The sequence below is a fragment of the Zerene cesonia genome, chromosome 8, assembly GCF_012273895.1.
Source record: "Zerene cesonia ecotype Mississippi chromosome 8, Zerene_cesonia_1.1, whole genome shotgun sequence".
Taxonomy (NCBI): Eukaryota; Metazoa; Arthropoda; class Insecta; order Lepidoptera; family Pieridae; genus Zerene; species Zerene cesonia.
This window is the reverse complement of record NC_052109.1, coordinates 5,751,452-5,769,437: the sequence shown is the minus strand read 5'-3', so window position 1 is coordinate 5,769,437 and position 17,986 is coordinate 5,751,452. Positions and strand designations below refer to the sequence as shown.

Here is a 17,986-nt window from a genome sequence, read left to right as displayed (position 1 = left end):
CCCTTTTTTTAATAACTCGCACAATTTATGCTTTAGTTTAATTTTACCTCATATTTCAAAATCCCTCCAGTGGTTTCGTCTGTAGGGCATGCCAAACACATATAGTCACATTAATATACATACGATCGAAAACAATACCTTCCTTCTGATAAAGTCGGGTAAAAATACTTTTAAATAAACAATTAAAATCTGTCTATAAAATAAATAGCTTATTTCCTTAAATGTATACATTTATATAAAAACAATGATTACAAAAGAAATTTGTAAAGATATTTAAAAATCAAAGAAATTGTTTTAGTCTTATATATAAACTTGTTTGTACTGGATGAATAACGTTTTAACAAATCTTATTAACAGTAAACAAAACTAACACAGTTGAGAGGTAGACAGAAATCCATTTCGATAAATTATTACTACATCTGTAATTAAGAATAAATCAAAACGAGAAATTAATTAATATTTACAATAGACATTAGACTATTAACTACATTATTCTAGATTCTCGATCTCACTTCAAGTGGGCGGTTCCGCGGAATCGTTTCTATCCTGAGTCCTGTTCAACAAAAAGTCTAAATCGTTCGTTATTTTGTTTATCACTTGATTTGTTTCACAGTCGTACGCTTTGTTCCATTCCCTATTCACTTGTTCGATGTCAGACTTACCGTTATCAACATTAACATCCATGGAGGGGAGAGATACAGACGATGTGAGATCGCGCGATTTCTTCAAGCAACTCTTAAACGGTTGGGCCGCGATGTCAGAAACGTCAGGGTTGGATTGAACACAGATATTACACGATTCTTTCGGCGTGTCGAATCGTTTGTCAGTGTATGGCTCGAAGTTAATTGGGCAAGTTGTTATGGAGGTGTGTTCTGCGTGTCGTTTGACGTCGAGTTCTACGCACACTGGGGTCATTATGTAGTCTTGTTGATGAGGGATGAGGTCGCACACGCGGGACCCACGGGAGTCGTACGCGGGGTCGAGAGGGGTTCGGTATTCGAAGCGCACGACGTCCGCACGGTTGTCTGGATTGGATTGGCGCCTGTGGAAATGTTGGATTATGAACAAATAGAATTAATCTACAGATTATTATAAGAAATGTATTTACATAATACCGTTATTTGTCATCAAGGTAAAGTAATTTTAGAATGGAACGTAACACATTTTTCCTTTGATAAACGAACAACTCAAAAAACAAGTACCTATAGCAATAAAAATAATAGTTAATATTGAATATTGCATTAAAAATAACAGTAATTATATTTAAAAACCAATTTGGACCGTTACTACCAAATTACGTTTTAAATAATTATATTACATTAAGTTTAACACCACTAAATATATTTAATTAACTGAATCAAATGTAAAAAAACGTGAAAATTTTATAAGCTCCAAAAATTACATACCTATATATACTACTGGGGTTGTGAGATAAATGCGGAGAACGGAATGTGCCGAGAGGAGATGAGGCGCTCTCTGCGCCGGCGCAACTTTCCACCTCACCGCTTTGCTTTATGTACACTTCGAATAAAAAATGTTGTTTCCAATTATATTGGCCTAATATTGTAGTGAAACAATTATTATACGAAATATTAAAAGAAGAGAGAAACATTTATCACGAGGAGGAATTGTGATGATTTAATTAAACTGAAGACGATTTCATATACAATGTTTGTGGTAGCAAAGTATATTTATTATAATATATAACATACAATCTAGAATTCCAAATTAGTTTTATCAGAATTAGTAATAGATGCACACGAAATACGAGCTACAACTGCGCAACATCGTGGTCTAAATAATATTGTTAAGGCTACGACGTAACAGCTCGTGACGCGTAGCACAGCTACGGTGTTATGACTAAATTTATTAATTCAAGCTTATTCATTGTTAAGACTTATAAGCTAATTTAGCCATATAACATTATCTTATATCTTTAAACGAGCAATTCTTATATATATATATATATATATATATATATATATATATATATATATATATATATATATATATGTGTATATAATTGGAATCTCGGAATCGGCTCCAACGATTTTCATGAAATTTAATATATAGGAGGTTTCGGGGGCGATAAATCGATCTAGCTAGGAATCTTTTTTAGAAAATGTCATATTCGTGTTTTATCGACTTAAACTTAGCGACTCTTCCTGACATCTATTGGCGAATAATAATACTAATACTATTTTTTCTTCCTGACATCTATTGGCGAATAATAATACTATTTTTTGGCGAATAAACTTCACGAAGTTAAACCGAGCAAAGCTCGGTCATCCAGGTACTTACTCATAAAATACCATGGATGTTTATTATAAACACTTACAGCTAAGAGCGGTGTCTGGCGTCCGTCGATGAGAACAATGTTGCGAGGGAAGCGACGCCGCGCGCCGAGCTAGTCTCACACACTCTTCGTCGCATAATACATAGCAAAGTAACATTGCTATTCCCTGAACACGATATTTTATTTATTATTTGGAAATGTTAGGTGCTTTATATGCGTGACGTATGCTTACATAAATAAAATATTTTACATTCTGATTCCTTCATTTATTTTACACGTGCCTATCCATTCTTAAATTTGTATGTCAATATAATATGTGAATAATAGATCACAATATACATAATTGTCATCGATATTCAAATTGAAATGAAAATACTGCTTAAAGAAATATAAACTAATGTAGCCACGCCATACTTTATATTAAAGTTGGCAAAGAAGCTGGTGCGTTGCTTGATGATAAGTTGCTACAACTGCCCATGAACCTTTGCAAAGGTCTAAAGTCTTACTTCTGTATTTCCAACAGTAAAAAGTGAGGATATATAGATATAATTCATGGTGGGAACAATAGACAGGACTGGGAAGGATATGATGAAAGAAGATAATATATGCCTCTGGCTCCCTCTCTCATCACACATCTAACGAAAACACTGATGTATTCATATGCTTTTATGGCGGTGTGGTAACTTCCCCGTCACGTGCTAGCCTAATCATGCTGCCCAATGCAATTAGCATGATTGGACTAATTCGCGTCTTCGACTCCCATATCAAATTAGTTCAAAATCATCCAAATCCCACAACCAAGATCACATCCAAAATATCTATATCATTTAACTATGGACATTTCCAGGAACAATTCTCACTTACATTAGCAAGCGCCGCAGATGCGAGTACGGCGACATGTGTCACGCGTCGGTCGGCCGGCTGCGCGTACGCAACCGCCGCCGCCTGCACCGCGCTCGTGGTCACCGCCAGCACTAACGTGTGACGCACTACGCGACTCCTGATTCGGTGTACCAGTTGCATCAATAAGTACTTATATTAAGGAAATCAATTTCATTCATTCATTGTTAAGACTTGTAAGCTAATTTAGCCATATAACCATTATTACACATAAAATACCATGGATGTTTATTATATACACTTACAGCCAGTACTCGCGTGTGACGCACTACGCGACTCCTGATTCGATGTCCCAGTAGCATCAATAAGTACTTATTTTAAGGAAATCAATTTACTAAAGAAACAAATCAACCTTTACCAGTTAAGTTAGGGGTTGCGACAAGCTCTTTAGTCTCTAAGGTGTGCCAATGTAACACACATATGTATGTATGTATGTTTCTATGCAAATACATACAGTCATAACCCCCATTCTGTTGCAGTCAGGCAAAAATGGAAACAAAACAGTATTTATCTTATACCTTTAAACGAGCAATTCTTGTATATATATATATATAATTGGAATCTCGGAATCGGCTCCAACGATTTTCATGAAATTTAGTATATAGGGGGTTTCGGGGACGATAAATCGATCTAGCTAGGAATTTTTTTTAGAAAATGTCATCTTCGTGTGTTATTCGTGGTTTTTTTTCCTGACATCTATTGGTGAATAATAATACTATTTTGCTTCGTAGATAGCTGGACAACTGAAATAACACATAGGCACTTTTTATACCGATATTCCTACGGGATACGAACTTACGCGGTTTCAACCGCGGGTCACAGCTAGTACATGTTAAATAATAACCTATTTGTACATTCACTAAACTGTAAGAAATAAATGTGGCCACGGCATTATGTCACGTTGTATAGCACAATATCAATAAGAATTAGAGTCCTTAACTACTACGTACAGTATGTGATTTGTTTAAAATAATTAAATTATAAATAATGCGTTCTGGATAAATTATACGACTCAGTTTTATATCACTTTACCTGTCCTTTAAATAAGTGCGCCGTTCAGCAGGCACCTTATGCATAATAATGCGCAAGCGCATCGCTGCGCAGAACGTTAGAGCGAGACAAAGTATGGTTAGAAGAGCGCAGCCAGCGGCACACACGACTTGCGCGCCTGAGCCCAGCTGCAACGGAGCGCCGCCCCACAGCCTCGCAGTCAGCCACGAGAGGGTACACACCCCTAATACATATAAGGCGACATGAGAAAAAATCACTAGAATTTTCCAAAAGGAATAAAATTTTAGAAAGAAAGTAAGGTGAATAAAATATATATAATGTTATAAGTAATAAAAATATTTTCGTACCAGCTACAAGTCCAACCGAGGGAGCTCGCTGCGCCCGCGCACCCAGCTCAGCCTGCAGCAGCAACGGCTGCGCACACAGCGCGCCGCAGCCCGCGCACCAACACGCGGCACACACCCAGCCCAACGCGCCTGGGCAGGCCTCCTCCTGTTACCAAGTGTATGGAGATTTACTTAGTATCTTGTTATTAAAAAAAGCAATTCTTTTTTCACAAAATTATATAACCTACCTATTTAACAAAATCTGCTTCAATCACTTGTTATAAGTAAAAATCAATCGTAACTTTTTAGTTATTATATATATTTAGTTAAACATTTGGGACACACAAATTATACCTGTCCATTATCGCATTCCAGTAAAGTGAATAACGCAGCGGAATGTGTACCAGCCGTAACTGCCTTCAGTAGCGTGGGCAAGTGAGCCTTTTTAGCTGGCGCTAAAGCCAAGAGCTGCAAGACCGCAGCCGCGAAGCACATAGCACCTCCCAAACTGACCGTCAATTTGACAACTCCACGTAAATCCTTTTCTGAATCTGTCTAAATTTATTGCATACATAAGAAGCTGGCACAAATGAAATATTTATAAAATGCTTTATAAACAAGTCTTCAGGAAAATTGTAATACATCACTGATACATGCATTTTTTATGTTTCTGTTTTAATGTCACCGTCAGCAATGGAGCTGGTGGGTCGCCTGATGATAAGCGCTACTACCGCCCATGAGGGTTGAAGACGATTGTAGACCTTACAAATGAATTGCCGACTTCAAAATGATGAAGAAAGGTTTGACGAGAGGAATAAAGGAAAGGACTGGGAAGTGTAAGGAAAAGGATTCGCATTTTTCTACGCATTCTAATTATGAAACACCAGCTCCTAGTCCAGTTAAGCCCGGCGTAAAAATTAAATATATCATAGTCACTCAAAAATGACGCATCTTTCAAATGGTGTAAGAATTTTAGACATCGGCCCAATTGTACAAACAAAAATAGCTAATGTTTCTTCTTTACAATATAAGTTTAGATGATGGTAGTGTACTCACAAGCGATGAACGAGCAACAGTGAATAGCGCGAAAGTGCCCAGCCCTCGGCAGCGACAAGACACGTGTGTGGGCTCTGTAACTCGCATCTCGCAAGCATTTCGCACCCAAGAGCCAGATTCAGCTCGCGTTCGCAGGGCACAAGATAGCTTTGAGGCTAAAATTTAGTTTAACATGATATTTCGTATATTTCGGCTATTGAGCACTATTTACTGTTCAATTAATATTAATGAAAGAGCTAACAGTTGAAATTAATTCATTCGTACGAATTTGTTGCTTTTCTTTATTTTAATGCAAATTTGGCGATTTATTGAAACGTCCACTTTCAACATAGAAGTATACAAATAGTTATTGTCAAATATAAATAGACACAAATCAATCCGTCATTGTTATCTTACAGCATACGTTATAAAAGTGACAATAAACATTTTAAAAAGAAGCATTTATAAAACAGACTTACCAATCGAAGTATAATTCTTATTGTGTACGAATAAAAGAGTTACAGTATGCTTCAATGATGCGTCTAAATGATCCAGGCTAGTGGAAAGTTGTGTTTGCGCTGAAGACATTTGATATTCCAATTCACGACCTCCTCTAAATAAATAAAAAATACGTTATAATGTAATACCAACATTTAAAGAAGAAGACTTTCTCAATTAAAATATGCGTACTTGTATTCAACTATCCTGCGTAAAGATGGCAATCGAATTCCAAGATCCTCATAAAGCACTGCAACAACCGTCACATTTCCCATCCCTTCCAATAGTTCAACGCCAACAGAAATCAATGACCAATCCTCTGGTCCAGATTGTCGTGGAAAGTTGAAATGAGCAGCATTATCGTCTTTTGCTACTTTCGCTTTAATACTAAAACCTTGATATTGGGCGTCAAATTTGTCTTTCAAGGCAGCGGCATCTACTATTGCATTTTGGAGATCGTAGATTTTCTAAAAGTTATAATTTAATGAGCTTAATATCATCTACTATATAAAAATAAGTCGGGTTTTCCTTCCTGACGCTATAACTTCAGAACGCACGAACCGATTTCCACGGTTTTGCATTCGTTGGAAAGGTCTCGGGCACCGTGAGGTTTATAGCAAAGAAAATTGGCGAAACGGAGTTCGCCGGGTTTGCTAGTCTACTATATAAAAATAAGTCGGGTTTTCCTTCCTGACGCTATAACTCCAGAACGCACGAACCGATTTCCACGGTTTTGCATTCGTTGGAAAGGTCTTGGGCGTCGTGAGGTTTATAGCAAAGAAAATTCCGGAAAAATTTCAACAGAAAAGCGGGAAAAACGAAGCCATCTGGTGGCGAAACGGAGTTCGCCGAGTTTGCTAGTAATGTATAACTTCAAATCAAACTGAAATTAAATATTCACCTCTTCATCCAAAAAGGCATCAGGATGTCTCAGTAGCGAGGCACAAATCTGAAGTAATGACTCTGTACTGCCTATTTTGTCCGAACGCTGCGCTGCTGACGAGCGTAAGTAATGCAGCATATGTATTGTATGCTGTAATGGAAGACTTGCTGATCCAGGCAATGCTGGTAAGGAACGTAATACTGACCCATATTGACTAGCGATATTACGCACAAGCTTCCAAGAATATCCATATGATATTAATATGAACTAAAAATATCAAAATCACGATTAAATAAGGAAATTATCATATATTCCATATGCTATAACTATCAAGTGTTTAGTTATTTATACCTGTTCATATATTTCTTGCAAAGACTCTGATATACATTCCGAAAAGTTGGGTAAGTTCCATTTAACACTACGTTGTATAGTTTTTGGTTCACAGAACCTAGAACATAAAGTTAACGATATTATGTCGGCCAGTTTACTTCTAATATAAGTTTATATTCAATATAAGTCATACCTACTAGATTCCCCGGTTTGTCCCGGAGGACAACTCGCAATAGCGACAGCCCCTGGAGCGGTTCTAGGCCAGCGCATACCATACGATGCTTCACTTTCACAAGCCTCATCTGTTGGACCAATCGTCCAAACAGTTATTGACTTTGAATTTGTACCCACTACCGATGAAACTTGACATCGAAACTCTCCTGATTTCTAACAAAGAATTGTAAATAAGTTACAGCCCATTACTTTACATTATAGGAAATGTTTTTTTATATTTCTATTTTAATACCTGAATGTTATATAGCCTGAGAAGGCTACCAGCTGGATATAGATCTTCCCAGAGTTCTCGTCCAGGAACTAGAGGTAACAGACTTCTTTCCCTTGCCCAGCTGAATCCAAGCGCCCCGTGGACCCGCCCAGCTCCCGCTAAGCAAGTGATACTAACGTTCTCACCCTTTAATTAAAGTTATATAAATGTTATATTTTTATTATTATTATTTTTCTTAACTTTTAACTGATGTTTTACCTTATTCACTGTAAGTGTTGAAGGCATGAGACGAATATCAGGTGGCTTTAATACAGTAATTCTCAAAGCGCTACACCTTCTCCGTCCAGCATCGTCTGCCGCACATGACCATTTCCCAGTATCTAATTTTTTTGCTTCTGAAACTCCTAACACGGATAATTGGCGACCTAAAGCATCTTCTGCAACGGTGCGAGTCCAAATATCCCTAAAAGTATTGTAAAAATTAAAGTTAATTTTTTAAATAGCATCGCTTCACTGGATAATGTACTGTTGGTATTTTATCTACCTGTTAGTCCCATTGAAGTTGACCTTTATGCCATCTTTGTACCACGTAAAGGCAATATTTGGAGAGCCATACGCCATACAACTTAGAATAAATTCTGAGCCTTCCCACACTTCGGGACGTTGATTAACAATCAATTTCTGGGAAATGTTAGAAATAAAATAAATTTGATATATATATATATATATCATGTGCAAAACGGTAGCATACATATGTGTAAAACAGTAAAAAGCTGCATATACAAAGTTTTCATGTTTACCATTCTACAATTATATCATAGCAACCATATTTTAAATATCAGATCGTACATCGGAATAATACGATAAGTACGTCATAGTCAATGAATAAGCGGCATGGTAACTTCAGATTGATGACTAATACATTGAAATACACACAAAGAACAGCTTATGTGTAAAAGAGTAACAACAACCAAACAGTGCCACATACATGTAAAGTTAGAGCTGGTTGAGTATGCAACACAGACGTGTCGGGTACAAGGCGCACCGCTCTCAGGTCCGCGGGCGCGCGCGCCGCCGCCAGCCGCGCAAGCGCGCTGCGCACTGCCCCTAACTCGCGCCGCGCACCCCACACGCGCACCCACGCTATCCGCGACCCAGACTCCGGTGAACTGGGAAAACCTTTTATAGTCTTATCAATCTAACTTCTATTCACATGACACGTGATTGAAATAATATCATATTATAGATGCCTGTATTCCTTGGTGTGGGATGAGGAACTACATAATAACTTACATGTTCTGGCAACCAGTCGAAGTAAATATGTTATATAACAATGCTATCTAATAAGAATTCGACACTGGTTTAGATTTCAAATGCGTATAAGAACGCGAGTGAAGCCACGAGCAAAAGATACTATAGAAGGTTTAATGTAAATAAATGAGGTGATATTAAATTATTTTATTTTATTAATCTAGTAATTCTTTACTAATTGTAATCAACCTACTAGCGAAATAATTGTAAACACAGCGTAAAAACGTACATCGACTACGTATTAGTTATTTCCATTTAAAGTAAAGTTTTGATCAACACAGTGACAAAGACATTTAAAATCCCATAATCTTACCTTATATTTAAAATTTCCACATCATCATGTAGCGTTATATTTGATGCTCGTAAATATCCACTCATCTAAAACAATTTTATATATAAGCAAACAAATTTAAAGTTAATTATAAATGTATAAATTTCCATTGGTTTGTAATGGTAATGGTTTTCAGTTTTTAATTAACATTACAAGTCACCAACCTGTTTTATTATTTCCTTTGCTATGTCATTAATTCCATGATCGACAATTTTAACTCTTGTTTCGAAACGAGCGGATGCTAAAAAAGCAATGTATCTTAGTATTAATTTTCTCACACATCCATATGAATACAATTATTTGTAATTCCAACAATATTATGTGCATTAAACACACTAATCAGGTCATTAACATACTTACAAACATCAGTATCTCTCGAGTTGCAATCGCAAATCTTATCTTTGTTACATGCATCGGCGCATTCCTCTAAGCCGCATTCTGCAATATCATTATCATGTGTATTAATTATCATAGTGAAACTGTCTTAGATATGTTATATAGTTATATCAAATCTTAAATACGCAATTTTAATTGAATGCCCATGATCTTAATGTTTATTGTTTATACTGCCTAAGATTATTTTATTGTGTTATGCTTAATTTTAACCACAATTCCACTCATAAAGAAATTAATAGTTTGTATGTAAGTCCAGATAACAGTCATAAGATATGCACGCAACACATTTTTCCTAGTTAGAAAAAGGCGAATGGAAAATGCGTTCTGACGAAAAAACAGTAGGAAACATATACATAGAGGTTTTCTATATAAAGTTTTCATGTATGTCTAATATCTGGCACTAAACATTTACCTGGTGCGGCTATTTCTGACTCACAAAGGTCCCCCGTGTAGCCCGGCGCACAAATACAGCTCACGGCTGCCGGCCCCAATTGCCTACATACAAAATATACCTTTATAATACTTAAGAATTATATCGCATGTAATTTACATTAAGAAAACTATTATTTTCATTATTTTTTTCAATTTCCAATTGACCTTTTTCTAGTTATTAATGGAGCTCTTTTCTCGATTCCATTTCCTTCTTTGATAAAAGTTCCACTTTTCAACTAATTCCAAAAAATACTTTCAGAATGATTAAAGGATAGTTTCTTATCGCTAGCCGTTTAAAGGAAAATTATGAAAACTCCATATTTATTTAAATAAAGCATATCGTCAAAAATATAACAAAGACAGTATACGTATTTACAAAAGATATAATATATGCAATTATATATAATGGTTTTATGCTTTTACTGATGTCAATCTTATAAAGTAAACAGTTATATATATTGTGTTTAAGACTGTGTAAATTGTAATACACAAATATTTTTTTGATAACGATTGTTTTCCATTTTAGAATCTGGAATGGTATCAGCCCAAGTGCAGTTAGTGACCGTATTTGTAGAAAAGTATCATATTTCATGTCTGTCATGTCACATTCACGTCGTGCGTGCTCCATGTCAGATTTAAGGCTTATATGAATATGATTATTAGGCACAGTTAAATATAAAAATATATTTAAATTTCGAATGCTTACCCACACGTACCACCGTTCTTGCACATATTAGATGTACTAGGGCAGAGAGGACCAACTCCACAATCAGACCCAGAATATCCCTCGAAACAGGAACAGTAGAATTCACTGTGATATCAAGTATATAATAAAGTGTTTTGATCAACATATCATGTATATGTAGCGTAATAACTTCAGTATTAATTTAGTAGGTAAAATAAACGCTGAAAAAATCCGACATTTTTTTTATTGTTGACTGATTGACTTTGTTGTACCTACTGGGAAGTAATTTTTTTACATTAAACTTGTTAGCAATAATCCTAATATGCTAATAAGTCACTGTATTGTTCTCAGAAACAAACAGACGCACCTATAATCATGTGAGGCGTAGCAGTGTCCGAGCAGGCGACACTCGATGGCGCTGCAGGAGGTGCGGGGTGCGGGCGCGGAGGGCGCGCGCACGGCGTACGTCACGTTGAGCCCGAACACCGCCAGCAGCCCCAGCGCGCGCAGCTGCGAGCCCTCCGCACGAGTCAGCGACAGCTCCACCACCAGCACCGGGCTTTGCACCTGGGGAGAGCAGCTGTAAGTGATAACGCTCCACGTACGAGACATTCGTTGTGAGGCCGGCGCAGCTCCACCACAAGCACCAAGCTATGCGCCTGAGGAGAACAACTCAACAAAATAGCAACACTACCCTCCGATCTCGATAGCGACACCTCCACCACCAGTAGAAGACTTTCCACCTGAGATTAAGTCATTATTAGACCACTGTGGCTCCAAATTACCACCAAAAAATCAATCTACATAAACACTTTCTCAATACATTCTTTAGCATCTGAAAACTAAATATTACTACCAATATCCGAATCTTTATATTGATTGTTATCAAATACTTAACTTAAGTTTTAATTCATTTAAAATGTAACCACACTGTTTTCCGAATTTCAAGGTATGCCCCGTATCCTCTTCCTTACACTTCCCTGTACTTTCCTTTATTTTCCTGTCCTAAATCTTTTCTTTATCCCTCTCTATTTATAATTGACAGTCCATTTGTAGGGGCGTGACGTCTGCTCACGACTCTACGCATCTGTCAATGTCCATAAGTAGTGTTAGCGCTTACTATCAGGCGACTCACCAGCTCCATTGCCGATGATAACATAAAAAACTCGAAACTGAGCCTATTTTTATTCTAGTATTATTCTAATTAAACATTGTGTTCCAAACTTTAATTAACTACGCTAGGTCATGTGTTTTATTGCCTTATCTTTCGGGTGAACGGGTATTCTCATCTATGCCGGCACTTTATAGCTACTATCGATTCTATATTAGATGACAAAATTAGAATTTACGATCCGATTTTAAGCAGGTGAAATATTATCTGACATGCTCTTTTAAGATTACTTACGGGTTGGCGGAACCTTGGAATATTTTGACTTTACATTTATACCGTAATTTTATCCCAGGATTTCCCAGAAAGACTTCAGGACTCATATCATAATACGTAGATATGTGAATATTTTTTTTCTATTTAAGATTAAATCTATCTAAAACGAATTGGAATAAATTAGATATCGTAAGAATATATGGACATTCCATAGTGAATACTGCTTTGGAATAATATTTTTTGAGAATCGTCAGCGTCTGCAAATATAATCTCGGAAGGCATTAACATATCAGACGTCTATGGCATGGATTTATTGCGAAATATTTGTGTTCAAAAAACGTGGCATAAGTAAATTATATTTATCTTTATCACTATTCTGTATTAGAATATTTTTTGGTAATTGGTTTAGAATTACAATAGTATATGAATATGAAAACACAATAATAATCATGGCAATACATTTTTAGTACAAGTAACAAATAACTTCTTAACATTTTTTTGTAGACCCTACGTACATAAATTAAGTTCCGCAAACCATATCAAGTTATTAGCTACTTTCCAAAATAATAATACAGCTCCACATAAATATATTTTTATACTTATTGAGAGAACGGCACAAAAAAGGTTGTTATTGGGAAAAAATTGTCTATGCCCGAGGTAAGAGCACTTAATGCGAAAATAGCGTGTAATATAAATTCCAGTCATATATCGGGATACTATTACACTGATGTAATTTCCAAACGAGACCTTTTATTGGAGTTCCGTACCCAAAGAATTAAACGGGTCCCTATTTCTTAAACTTCGTCTTTCTGTCTTCGTCTGTCCGTCTGTTCGTCTGTCACCAGACTGTATGTCATAAAATTTTCATAGATGACGTATTTCTCTCGATAACGTAACAAATATATATAAAAAATCGAGATTTACCAACGGGTCAGTTATTTCTCATTTGCTTTTAGATGATCTGTTCGAGTCGCACTTGCCTCGAGACCTTTAGTATTAGATATATTGGTATTAGAATATGTATTATTGAAAATATATAAGCTTAAGTAACGCATACATTTTTGCAATCATCAAACCATTGCACTCGGCCAGCTTTTTCGGTACATACAGAATGAGAATAGGTGATTAACTAACTAAAAATCTATAGATAGATTATACAAAAAAGACAAATTACCATTCAATTACTTTGTTACTTGAAGAATTACTACCAAGGTCAAGGGTCTTTAAGCATGCGCATGGTACTTAATCGTTATAGGAAATATTTGAAGATTTTTTGCGTTTTTATTTTTGTAGGCAATCGAATATTTAAAATTATTTATGTATTTAATTTTTAGTTTTATAGCATTGAAATGCTTTATAAATAAGAAATTTTTAAAGAATAGAAAAAATTTGATCACGAGGCAGGATTCGAACCTGCGTATCTTGCCTAACCGTAGCAACGCCTACGGTTAGGCAAGATACGCAGGTTCGAATCCTGCCTCGTGATCAAATTTTTTCTATTCTTTAAAAATTTATTATTTATGTAGTTTTTCTTTATGAAGCCGACAATCCATTAGCAGTGGTGTAAGGTCTGCAATCCACCTTACGCCTGTCTAAATTTTCATGGGCGGTGTAGTGCTTACCGTCTGGCGACCCACCATTGTCGACGTTATCCTACTTAATATTATAAATGCATAAGTTTGTAAGGATGTGCGTGTTTGTTGCTCTTTCACGCAAAAACTACTCAACCAATTGCAATGAAATTTGGTACGTAGATAGCTGGACAACTGGAATAACATATAGGTAACTTTTTATCCCGCTATTCCTACGGGAAATGGATCTACGCGGGTGAAACCGCGGGGAGCAGCTAGTATAATCATATATCCTGAGGCGTATTATGCATTTTTCGGTTTTCTTTTTTTAGGTAGTGGATCACACATTAAACACGCTTTTATCTCATGTAATCCTTTAAACAGCAGAATTGTATACTCGTAATTGAATTATCGTGCATGATCTTAATATAGTACATCTCTGTTTTTTTACTGGCTTCAAATAAGGCGTAAGTCGTATTATGCTCTATTGCATATTTTATATATTCTTAGTACTGTATTTTTTATATTATAGAACTGTTATTATCATTGTATTTGAGAGTTGAATTTGACTGTTGGCATGCGATGCACGAGCTCCTATTTGGTATGTTGCCAGCGTGGAAAAATGTTTATGTTTATACTTATTTTCCACATTTTTGGACAGTTAGTATTATAAATATACGAGGTTAGGATTTTTAGCTTTACAAAGCAATGAATTAAGCGAAAATATTATCATTATTCCGAGTGGAATAACGAGATGAATAGGGGGGCAAATAATAAACACGATGAGAGAAACAGCGCGCTCGCTACACGTTTTGAGATTCGCGTATTTACATTGAGAGCGGTTTTTAGACGTCATTAAAGGGTAAAGATTGTGAACACGAACGTACTGTATTATTACTGTACTACTTACGAACGTGTGAACAGTTGTTCGCGACGAATGCCTATCGAATATATCTTCAGGTGACAAGGCGAATGGCAATCACGAATATGTCTTGATACTATTTCAGATTTAGACAAATTATAATATTGTAATAAATTCTATTATGCAGTTTTTTTATTTAATTTGTTATGTGTATGAGAAAATCATTAAAGAATTACACTTATGTACACTAGATAAAAAACTAGTTTCGTTTAAGAATTGTTAGCCTTTGTTGGGTAAACGGAGGAGTCTTATATTATTAAGCTGTTTATTTAAGAAAAAGCTTGTTTTCTATAGTTCGCACAAATAGCTTCTTCATTAAACTTTCATTCTATAAAAGCATCCCTTGTTAGAAAATGTAAAAACTTCTAAGAATAAAAGATTTCAATGGCTGGTAGAGATGTACCTGTAAATATTTGATCCTAGTGATGTTCTCCTCGGTGACGGTGAGCGCGCGCCGCTCGCCCAGCTTGTAGGTGTCATCATAGTACATGTACTCCGTGAACGTGAGCCCGCTAGTGGTGTACTGCTGCGTGAAGTATATCGATATAGTGCCGTTCGCGATGTCGTGCTCGATGATCCACTTGCACTTGATCGGCACCGGAAACGGGTTGGGGAAGTTGGGCGTCTGGATGGTTCCCACGGGACCTTGCAGGCGCCCCCCGCAGGTCACAGGGCCCTGATGCTCCGTATTCCGTTCTTGAGATTTCACGTGGTCCAGCGCGATGGTCATAAATGTAATGGTAACAAAATTGTACACCATTAACCTAGAACAATAGAAAACTAATTGAGCAATGTGAATATATTTAAAGGTTAAAATTATTCAATTTTAAAAATAAATACATATAACTTACTAGTATGACACAACACCTGCGTGCACCTGACATTACCTCTTCTGTGTTGGGTAGACCCAGGTGTGTACGGGTAACGCCGTATGCAAAGTAAGTTTGACTGAATGTTCAAAAAATCCGTACCCAAAGAGCTTGGGCAATAGTAAGTTAAAACGGATAAACTTGAATTTACAGGTTTAGAAATTAAAGACATTTTAATGGATTTTAAAAGCGATTTATTTATTATATTAAAACTAAAATTTATGGGTCTTAATTAATTCGTGTAGTAACGTCAATAGTGTTGTTTCTTTCATTTTATGCTTGTGCTTTGAAAGAAGATATGAATTATAAACAATTATAACTAGCTAAAGTTGACGCGACACTCGCTCAAAGACGCTTTAACAAAATATCTACGTTAGACATTATGTCAGAAAACGAAATAAGCAAATTTATTATACTTATAATATGTATCATTAGGTTCGTTACTAAAAACAAACAAATATGAAGCGTACTAAAACATTCTTAACACTATCCCGAATCCTATACTCAATAAGTAAAATAAATTGATTACATCGATCTAGGCGTAACAAAAGACGGTTAATCTAAAGGAATCCAACAAAGGTTAATTGCTTGTATTGTATTATCGAGCTGAATACGGTCCACGGCATGATTACGCTCTCCAATAGCTTCACACTGAGGGTAATACCTATGACACGATGTTTACGTAAGGGTTAATGTCCATATTATTATAACATGGACATATTCAAGCAAATTGTCGCTATTAATGCTAATGTATCGCTGTCGCATGATTGTATAAACGACTAGCTGCGCCCCGCGGATTCACCCACGTAAGTCCGTATCCCGTTGGAATAACGGAATAAAAAATTGGCTATATGTTAATCCAGTTGTCCAGCTTTTTACGTACCGAATTTCATTGCAATCGGTTCAATAGCTTTTGCGTGATGGAGCAACAAACACACACATACATCTTTGCAAACTTTCGCAATTATAATATTAGTAGGATTAATAGGATAGGATGTATGAGAAATAAATTGATGATAACATGGTCATAGATTAGAATAAACATTATTAAAGAAATAATGATATTTTTTTCAATATGCATTATATTTTCTATGAAAATCAAGTTTAACTTTTGTTTCTTATATTAAACTATAATATTTATATGTTTTTTTATTTGGAGAACCAACAGATGATTCATAAAATATATACATCAATTAAGGATAGATTTAGATATTAAAATAAATCAAACAAATGCGTGGCCATCTATACCAAACAAGTCCACTGAAATGTAATTACATGTTGCCCGCTATGACATAAAAAAAAAAAGAATTGAGAGGCTGGTTCACTAACTGCATGTACAGTGTAGCAAAAATGTTATATCCTTTTTTTGATATATTTTTGTTATTTCATTTGAACCCCTTAAACCTCTCCTGGCTGCGCCCATAGGTTATTTTGTCTCTTCTTTCACTAAAGACATACATACATAACACAATAAAGTGAAGTCCTGTGTCCCTTACTGGGGTATGGGACAGATGATATGCATCTGTTTCACTGATCGATTTTCTTTATGGACAAGTAGGTGATCAGCCTTCTGTGTCCTGCCAGACCGGGACATTTTTTTTTTGTGCGTCCCCACCGGGATTCGAACCCAGGACCCCTCGGTCTTACGCTCATGCGTTAACCACTGTACCAAGGAGACGGTCATAACACACATACACAATGACTCTTAAATAATATCATGCTATATATTTCGTTTCTTTCCTACTATATTATCACCTAATTTCTTCAAGTTGCTCGTCTCTATCATAAAGTAATCTTGTTACAAAACTTTTTCTATTAATATTGCTTAAACGGAACAAACACTAACAATAAATAATAGATAAAAGATAACTGATAACATAATGTTATCTTTAGCTTATATTGCATTTTAAACTTATGCAAACTCTTATGGATCATTCAGACTTCAAGCGTGTTATACTCCGAACTATTATCAGAGAATATGTGATGTATTTAAACTATATTAAATATAATAATTATTTGCCACTACTCTAAACTCAGAATTAATGTTGGTAGTTAGCTGGATATCATTACATTGTAGACAAAATCTCATGTATTTATATTACATTAAAATTGCAACTTGTGGACAAATTGTGATCCATAATATACGCTTACATGTTACATTACGGTTACGGTTACGGTTACATTACGGGTACATTTAATGCATTGTTTTTCGGTAAATTATAATCCATCGATAGAGATAGGTGCTTATATCTATAAGGAATATAAAGAGCCGTTAAATTTTGAAATGGGCATAAAGTACACAGAAATGGCACCAGACCGTCACCAAACCTGCACTACAGCAACATTTGAAAAAATTCTCGG

General features: G+C 35.9%; 1 protein-coding gene across 1 annotated transcript in view; it reads right to left on the bottom strand.

The window, feature by feature from the left end:
• Positions 1 to 305: 305 nt before the first annotated feature.
• LOC119828846 overlaps positions 306 to 17,986 on the bottom strand; it is a 36,522-nt gene continuing 18,841 nt past the window's right edge. The window contains exons 2-25 of the mRNA XM_038351135.1: positions 15,160 to 15,520; positions 11,247 to 11,446; positions 10,901 to 11,005; positions 10,175 to 10,257; positions 9,727 to 9,804; positions 9,531 to 9,607; positions 9,349 to 9,413; positions 8,713 to 8,893; positions 8,269 to 8,405; positions 7,983 to 8,187; positions 7,746 to 7,910; positions 7,473 to 7,666; positions 7,301 to 7,397; positions 6,968 to 7,216; positions 6,259 to 6,533; positions 6,048 to 6,181; positions 5,590 to 5,744; positions 4,888 to 5,088; positions 4,555 to 4,699; positions 4,229 to 4,430; positions 3,161 to 3,296; positions 2,339 to 2,462; positions 1,407 to 1,521; positions 306 to 1,042 (exon numbers count right to left, since the gene is read on the bottom strand). Of these exons, the coding sequence (XP_038207063.1) occupies positions 514 to 1,042; positions 1,407 to 1,521; positions 2,339 to 2,462; positions 3,161 to 3,296; positions 4,229 to 4,430; positions 4,555 to 4,699; positions 4,888 to 5,088; positions 5,590 to 5,744; positions 6,048 to 6,181; positions 6,259 to 6,533; positions 6,968 to 7,216; positions 7,301 to 7,397; positions 7,473 to 7,666; positions 7,746 to 7,910; positions 7,983 to 8,187; positions 8,269 to 8,405; positions 8,713 to 8,893; positions 9,349 to 9,413; positions 9,531 to 9,607; positions 9,727 to 9,804; positions 10,175 to 10,257; positions 10,901 to 11,005; positions 11,247 to 11,446; positions 15,160 to 15,520 (4,213 nt within the window). The 3' untranslated portion in view covers positions 306 to 513. The remainder of the gene's footprint in view (positions 1,043 to 1,406; positions 1,522 to 2,338; positions 2,463 to 3,160; positions 3,297 to 4,228; positions 4,431 to 4,554; positions 4,700 to 4,887; positions 5,089 to 5,589; positions 5,745 to 6,047; positions 6,182 to 6,258; positions 6,534 to 6,967; positions 7,217 to 7,300; positions 7,398 to 7,472; positions 7,667 to 7,745; positions 7,911 to 7,982; positions 8,188 to 8,268; positions 8,406 to 8,712; positions 8,894 to 9,348; positions 9,414 to 9,530; positions 9,608 to 9,726; positions 9,805 to 10,174; positions 10,258 to 10,900; positions 11,006 to 11,246; positions 11,447 to 15,159; positions 15,521 to 17,986) is intronic.